Source organism: Mytilus trossulus, unplaced genomic scaffold, assembly GCF_036588685.1.
Source record: "Mytilus trossulus isolate FHL-02 unplaced genomic scaffold, PNRI_Mtr1.1.1.hap1 h1tg000215l__unscaffolded, whole genome shotgun sequence".
NCBI lineage: Eukaryota > Metazoa > Mollusca > Bivalvia > Mytilida > Mytilidae > Mytilus > Mytilus trossulus.
In genome coordinates, this window is record NW_026963312.1 from 160,077 (window position 1) to 168,743 (window position 8,667).

Sequence of the window (8,667 nt, forward strand, 5' to 3'; positions counted from 1 at the left end):
GAGGCTGACATCTTATGGAAACTTATTAGGAAGACAGATAAGAAGATAGCAATATCCTTTAACTTAACTTGCCGTTTTTTAGATAATGTTCTCTCACTAAATAAATTTGGTGATTTTGTTGAACGAATCTATCCAATCGAACTAGAGATCAAGGAAGAAACAGATACAGGTTAGTGTCATGTCTTGACTTACATCTCAAAATCGATAGTGATGGTCGATTGAAAACAAAGCTTTACACCAATTTACTTCCCAATTGTGAACGTACAATTTCTATGTAGCAACATTCCAGCAGTGCCTGTATACGGAGTATACATCTCCCAATTAATTCGATATTCTAGGGCTTGTATTTTCTATCATGATTTCAATGATAGAGGGTTTCTGCTAACAAGGAAGCTTTTAACCAAAAGTTATAAATGAAGCAATTGAAATCATCTTTACGAAAATGTTATGGACGCCATCACGAGTTGGTTGACCGTTATGAACTAACCGTTTCTCAGATAATATCGGATATGTTCCTCGTGGGGTAACTAAAATCCCCTTTCCTTTTAACGAATGTGAACTTCCAAATCATACCGTTTCCTGAGTTTATAATAACATGAGCAACACGACAGGTGCCACATGTGATGGAGAGAACTTCTTACACTTTTGGGGCACCTGAGAACACTCCCATTTTTTTGTAGGGTTCGTATTGCTAAGTCTAAAATGTTCTATGTTTTGTCTTGTGTACTTTTATTTGTCTGTTTCCTTTTTTTTTTAGCTATGGCGTTGTAAGTTTATTTTTGATCTAGGTGTTTATATGTTCTTCTTGTATCTTTCATCACATAAATCAAAGACTCGAGGCATCACTAGAAATGAAATACTCTTGTTTTAAATCTGTCCATCAATATCAATCTTAAAGTTTTTGTATGTGATTTGTTTAATCAGTTGTTTAATTTGTTTAATCAGTCAATATGACATATGGAATGATGCTAAGGAAAGGTACAACATATTCCAGATACTTTAATTCCCTAATGCAAAACATCATACTTTGGCAAGGGTAAATGTAACATTACGCTACAGTATACAGAAAAAAAACCTAACATTTAATAGCAAAGCATCTAAAAATTCAATAAAACAATTGTATACGAGTTTAATAATAGATTACTCGAATATCAAAAGAGTTTTACTATAAAGATTAACAATAAGAGGTTGGGTCTAGTAAAAATTCAAGTTCTTTTTTGTGTTCTAAACTTGATCTCATGAATTTTTCGTATTCTGTATTTTGTAATTGAAAGCATTCTTAAAAAAAAGCATATAAACAAAACTATCGAACTGACACTACCGAATATATCAGTACAAGAAATAAAAATGTAAGGTATAAGACTACAGAGCAACCCAACAAAACGAATAATCAGAGACATCTTGAGGTCAAAATATAGTAAGGCTTAATGTTATGAAGACATAACAATACTGACTGAAATGATTACTTACTGCAAAATGATTACTGAGTCCTTTATAAGATTTCCACATAGACGTTAAACCGTAATGTTAAAAAAAACCGCATTTGAAAGTTAACGAATTTTGAAAATAGAACACCTGACCAGATCAAAAGATTAATTCAATCCATATACAGGTGATAAATAAAAAAATACATCTTAACAATAAAGAGCAGACAAAAACCAAGAAAAAATCTAAATGTGCCTGACATTGAGGCATTGCATACTATAAGGAAAAGTAAATCTGTTACAGCTGTTTGAACTAAATTTTAATAATAGATAATGTTGACCAACCCATCTCAACATGAAGTGTTTCGCGTGAACCAACACTGACTGTATCTCCATTTTGTAAATCAATCGAAACCACACTTGTTCCACTTTGGTCATTGTGACCAACTTTTCCTTGAATATAAACCCGAGATAGAGGAGTATTGTTTTTATAAATTTCAAAAGCTGAATCGTTCGTATCAGAGTTGACTGTCACCGCAATAATGTACACACCATCTATTTCTACAGTAAAAGTTCCAGTTGAATGAATGGCCGGCAGGTTACTTACACCAATTGATGTCTTAATTTTGTTGAATTTTATCACCTTGTCAGAGGTAACGTTCCCACCTTCATTCCAGGCAGTGAAGGCAACTGAAAATTAAAACATACAATTACTTTCAATTGAGTAAAATTCATTTTGACTTAAACCAATTTGAAAGAATAATAACGGACATATTACTTGGTCGGTTCCTACATTTCAACAACAACATATACAGTTCTGATTTCAATATTATAACATTCAAACTGGACAAAAGTGTAATTATCTGTTTGAAACTATTTTTGTGACATTTATGTTATGACTGTATCATAACCATGTCTTAATGAATTCAATCGATGAAATATTGCAGTTCTACGTATATTGTAAAATAAATGAAATATTATTGTATAACAGGATTTTGTTTAAGACTTTTTCTATGAGAAATTATAGTGTGATGGGTTATCTATTGCATGAGAAGAAATGTGAAAATTCAACAAAGCATGTTGTTTTATTATCTAATTCATTACCTGGTTGATTGTTATGTGTAAATGATGCTAGCTGAGTATTCAGAAAAGTCATATTAATTTCCAAACTTGCTATTCTCAAATCTAGGTCTTCGGTTAACCGTTTAATAGCTGTATCTGAAATATTAAAAGTGTTATTATTTGGAAACACATGTAATGTGAACAAGAAGGTTACTTGTATATATATATATATATATATATAATTTATTTCATGATGATGATATGAATAACAAAAGGTATTATGATTAAAAGTTCACATTTGCACAAGTATTCATATAAATTAAACATACGGTTAAAATATTAAAAAAGCATCGAGCATAAAATGAAAGAAAAGTTGAGCTCTGCATTACATTAAAAAAGACGGTTTATGTATTAAAGACCAAACAGCCTATTTATTTCTATCAGTGATTTTTCCTTCAAATTTTGTGTGAAGGTGTTGCATGATTTGAAGAACAAAAAATGATGAAAAAAATTGGGGGTCACCGACTTAGTTTTGTCACTATAGCAACCTCAGTTTCGTGTTTTCCCGAATATTAACATAATATTTGCTTGTTATCTAAACTCTCAAAAAATGCTTCATATCAAACCTACAAACATAATTTTTGTTTCACGTTAACCAGTAGATTTGTATCTTTCAAATTCAGGTTTAAGAGTTTAAGGCTCCTATTGATTTGATCTTTAAAAATATGATTTATTTCATTCCCGCCAAAAATTAAATGTAAAACTGAAAAACGTTTCCAGTTTAAAAAAATATCTACCAGTGATTTCTTCATAAAAATTTAAAGAAGGAAAGTGCCATATGTACTCTTCAAAATAAAGCAAAATAAAGTGTATGTCACCGACCTTTCAAAAAAGTTATGAGTAATTTTCATGTTTATTTCTCGTTCGTTTTGAAGAAACGAGTTGTTTTCTTCAGAACATTGCATCTGACGTCATAGTACAAACTTTCCTTGCTGGCGCACTATTTGAAAAAAGAAATCGCAAACTGGACGTTTGAAACCCACATTTAAATTTCCAAGAACAACAACTATATTCACCTACTTTATTATCCGGTAATACAAGAGATTAAGCATGTATCAATTTCAGATCTTTATGATAAGTTGTTGTCGCACAATATTAACCTTCAGAAACACCATCCATCGGAAAGGAAAATTGTTTGAAATAACCTTTCACGCCACTTTTGTATTGAAAGTCTGTTTTGTCCTTTGTCCCACATAAGCAAAATTATTGAAAATAAAAAAAGAAATGAAAGATGGCACTGGTTAATTTACACAGTATTTGACTATACCAGACTAGATGTGCTTGTTTCTTTTTTGCGTCAATTTCAGAAGTTTGCCGTAACGAACTCATTCGGTACTGTTGAAAGACGGACATACAAAAGCATCTGAGTTTTTGATACCATTATTTTCCCGACTAAGACGAACATTTAGAAATTATTGCATTGAGTTTGTGAATTCATTATTTTTGAATATCTAAGATATAAGGAAATAAAAATTATAGGTATGATATATGAATGAAAGTTTTGATTCTAAAACGTTATACATCTATCTTAAAACACAATCCTTTTATTACTACCTCATGTGTTTTCAAAATACGAGACAGTAAATATAAAATACAAAAAGTTTTTGATTCAAAAATTAATTTAGAACAAATTTTCCGTTGAAAACTACAAAGTAAGATACTCCAACAGGATAAAATATAATAAATATAAATTGCTCATTTTGGAAATTGAAACAAAGAAAAGGTTGTTGCCGGCATTGAAAATCGAAATTTGTTTTCAATCTTTCCGGTCACAGTTGTAGCTAAATGAAAGGGAGCGATTTTATGTAAGATAGTATTCTTGGAGCAATTGTTTTTGTCATAAGTTAAATTTACAACAATTTAGTTTTAAATCCAAAAATTTGAATTTAATTCACATTCGCTGAGTATTTTTTTGCCTTACAGCTAATTTCCTAATGCGTGTAGGGTAAAACTATGATGGCTTCCTTGCTTTGTTTGTATAAATGTTTACTCAAGCTCTGTAATTAAGCAGTATATATGCTATTTAATTGAATTGGACATTATCAAAATATAGTTATACAAAATATGCAAACAAAGCAAGCAGGCAAACCAAAGTGTTGATCTACATACATTAGGAAATTAGATGTACGTTTCAGTGAGATTAAACGATATGTTTATCATATCTCCTTATCACAATTTGAAATGAAACAAATGACAAACAAAAATGACCCTTTTTCATCATTTTATTTTTTACTATAAGATTTTGTCAAATAAGCAGTTTGAATAAATTTTAACTTCATTGCAAGATCGGACAATATTTTACGAGAATTCATCCAGACATCAGTTATATGCACATGTTGCCAGTGTGTCAAAACTTTTAGGAATAATTGATTATCGGCCTAACCTTGTGAACATACACATTTTTTTTTTAATTTTTTGCAAAAAACGACACTAAAATTAGAAGGATCATTGCTTAAGGAACATGTTTACTAAGTTTAAAGTTGATAGGACTTCAACTCCGTCAAAAACTACCTTGACTAAAAACTGTAACCAAAAACTTTAACCTGCAGCTGGACAGACGAACAGACGAACGGACGCACAAACGGACGCACAGACCAGAAAACATAATGCCCATAAATCGGGCATGAAATTAACTTTCACCTAATCTGTACACAATCGGGGCAAACGAAAGACAGAATCTACGCAAGTGAAGAAGAAAAAAAAATGAAATGCAGATTGACGCAAATATAAGACAAAATTTACGCATGTGAAAGAATAAAAAAAAACTGAAATGCAGAACGGCGCAAATGCAAAAAGTCGAGATCAATGACTTTTTTATATTTTATTATTTTTATTAGAACGAAGGATACATATAGTGTAGTATCTTATGTGTCCATTTGTGTTGAATTTCCACAGGATATTAAAGTAGCGCGACACATAATAGTTCCTCTTTTCTTGGGACACGTAGCGTTTTTTAATTGCTAGAAACAACGTCATTGAGCTTTTATGTCACTACCAAGTTGCGTTAGCTGATGCGCATAAACAATAGACTGTTTGGTCTTTAAACAATAGGTCACACTTATAAATATCTATGCTTACCATTTTGGGTTTTCTTTAGGAATTCTTGTTTAATCGATGTGATTTGCTTAGTAAGATTTTGGCCAACACTTGTGCACGTTGTGATATCCATTTCATTTTGGTTAGTTCTTTTCGACAGGGCAATAATATCCTGATGCGTCACCGTATTGTTATATTCGAGTTGTTTTACTCTGTTTGTTGTTGCCTGTACTTGCTGTTTTAAAGTTCCTATGTTACCAACTGATTGGGTTTGTCTCAAGATTGCAACGTCTTGTGATAGTTTCTGGTTTTCATCCTTCAACAACGTATAATTCATTTCTAAATCGTTGAATTTGCTTTTCAAATCTCCCAAATTGTTTTGACATAAACTGCATGAAGCATTTAAAGTATTGACTTTCAACTGCAAAGCCGAAATATCTTCTATATGCTTTGAAATGTGCTTTTGTTCAAGAGATTGTAATTTCTGTTGTAAACTATTCACAACCTGCTCTAACATATGACGTGATTGTCTTTCCTCCATTAGCAAACCGATGACGGCAATATAATGTTTGTCCGTTATAACGCTGGGATAGTTGGTCGTCGTACTGCTGTCAATCAAAAATCCATTGATGAGGTCAGAAAGTACGTATTGGAAGATGACGAAAAGAATGTTGAGATTATGAAGCATTTCCGTTATTAAGACCACAAACTATTGGACACAACGATACGTATAACGACTGTAATTCGTGTACTATCTACTTATCTTATTTATCTTCAGGTTTATTTGCCCTAATTACCATGACCTATAGTACAGAAGTACATATAATTATCCTTAACACAATCAGAATGTGTCCTCATTTCTTTGTCAAATCAAATTGTTCAAATTTAACATTGAAGAAGATTTTCAAGTTATTTTCCATCCGTTCATTTGCACGGTTTTATTCTATGAAAGATTGGACTTTGGTTGATAAATAAAGGTATACCGCTGTTCGAATTTCATCGGTTTTTATGGACTTTCCTCTTTTTCATATACCTTCGATTTCGGTATTATTGTTAATGCTTTTTCACTTTATTTTTCAAAGTTTAATATATATTCAAGTATATATGTATGTTTCTCTTTGAATTAGTTATTAGAAGTAACAGCTGTGAGTATTACTTGTTTTTGTAAGTTTGATGGAATGATGATGGGATTGCCCAAGACAAAGTTACAAAGTAGAAAAGTATCTAGTATCTAATTTCGTGATTCTAGCAAAGTAGTAATAAATACTAATTGAAATCTCTATGTGACGAGCACCTTTTTTCTGTGCAAAACGAAGCAAGGAGTGTACTTCATTCATACTATTTCTGAAAATTTCGGTACCGTTGAGTACATTTAAAAAGTGTAATTTTTGAAATTCTATGGAAAAAGCTGCGGAACCATATGTGTTTATAATTTTATTCACACCCATATGTGTTGTCAATTCGGAAATTGTTAATCTTTAATAGCATGAATAGTGAAAACGCTCTGCCACAAAGCTTATATTGTTTCCTATGTAAAACATTATTTGCTTTAAAATCAATTGTTTTTTTTATTAATTTTGAAATTTTAAATGGCGTCTTTACATTTTGAGTACTTTTTGTCCGTTTTAATTTTGTCAAAATATATAATAACCGGATAAATTTTAGCTCACGGCTCACTTCAAAATAAAACCCCATATCATAAAGCCAGGTAAGTCATTCATTAACAATACTTATCGTTCTTGATTTAAATTTGGAATTTGCTGTCCTCCGTCATACCTTTAATTTCAAATCAGTACAACATGGCTCAGGCTGCGTCTAAAACATGTGAAATTTGTGTGAGTGCCCCTGGATCACAATACTGCTTAGACTGTGAGCAATACTATTGTGAAAATTGTAAGTCACTGCATAAAAGGCAGAAGTTATCGACAAACCATCTGTTTCAACACGCCTCCAAACTTATCCCGGAAGGTAAATCTAGATGTAGCCAACACAAAGAAGAATTCAACCTAATGTGTAATACATGCAATGTACCGGTATGTACAAGTTGTGTGACAGGAAATCACAACGGTCATAAATTTTCTAAATTGGTCGATGTAATTGCTCAATTACGAGGGGAAAACGAAAAGCAAATTCGGGACAAGACAAATGAAGCAAATAAAAATATAACGAAAATTGTGGATAGCTTGACATCGTTTGATAATGCCGTAGAATCTGTTATAAAAGCTATTACCGATGAAAGTAACAATATTAAACACATGGTTGATAAATCAGTAGCTCAGATGATTATTTTAGTAAAGGAACAATCAATGAAGGAAAAAGATAAACTAACCCAACTGTTATCTGCTGCTAAATCCGTACTTGTTGCTGGACAGAACTTAGATAAGAGAAGACAGGATCTAGATAAAACAAGACCGGATGAAACTATGGTACAACAGATCAACAAGATGAAAGAAGAGATCAACGGACTTCATTTTGAATCTCTTCCCGAGTTTCCAAAGATATCCTTCAATAGCAAAGCTGTAACTGAGTATGACATTAGGCAACTAATTGGTTCATATACTTTAACATGTTTAAGGTAAATATAAAAAATTATGTTATCTGCTTTTTCGAAAACCCCGAATAACCGATGAGAAATATCTTTAACGTTTATTCATAATGTCAAACTATTTATAAATAAAAACAATTATTTCAAGCTTTAAGTAAAAGACAGGAATGTCTTAGTTCAGAGATCTCTAATCAACAAGTCATTCTTTATATTGACCGTATAAACTACTTATCTAAAGGCAGTCACCCATAAAGATCATAACTATGAGTACTTAGACGAACTATCTTTCTGAAACAAATCAAACAAGGGATTATTATTTCGATTTCAATTGTTTTCTCTATTACCTTTAATTGTCATCTAAAATTATCAGATGTCTCTACCTTGAATCGAAACGAACTCAAGCGTTATCAAGAGTAAAACTATTTCTTATTTCATAACAATTCCTCATTTTTTAGGTTTCGTCTCTTATTTTCTATAATGTTGTCTTGTTTCTTTCTTCGAATTTTTTTTTAAAGCTGTATGACAGCACTTGTATATTAA

General features: G+C 31.5%; 2 protein-coding genes across 2 annotated transcripts; one reads left to right on the forward strand and one right to left on the reverse strand.

The window, feature by feature from the left end:
• Positions 1-1,737: 1,737 nt before the first annotated feature.
• On the reverse strand, positions 1,738-6,279 carry LOC134701082 (uncharacterized). Its single transcript, XM_063562224.1, has 3 exons — positions 5,625-6,279; positions 2,529-2,642; positions 1,738-2,114 (listed from the first exon to the last, which is right to left on the reverse strand). The coding sequence occupies exons 1-3, from the start codon at positions 6,268-6,270 to the stop codon at positions 1,738-1,740; spliced, it is 1,137 nt and encodes a 378-aa protein (XP_063418294.1). The 5' UTR covers positions 6,271-6,279.
• Positions 6,280-7,381: 1,102 nt separating this feature from the next.
• On the forward strand, positions 7,382-8,161 carry LOC134701083 (E3 ubiquitin-protein ligase TRIM71-like). Its single transcript, XM_063562225.1, has one exon. The coding sequence runs from the start codon at positions 7,382-7,384 to the stop codon at positions 8,159-8,161; it is 780 nt and encodes a 259-aa protein (XP_063418295.1).
• The last annotated feature ends 506 nt before the right edge of the window (positions 8,162-8,667 follow it).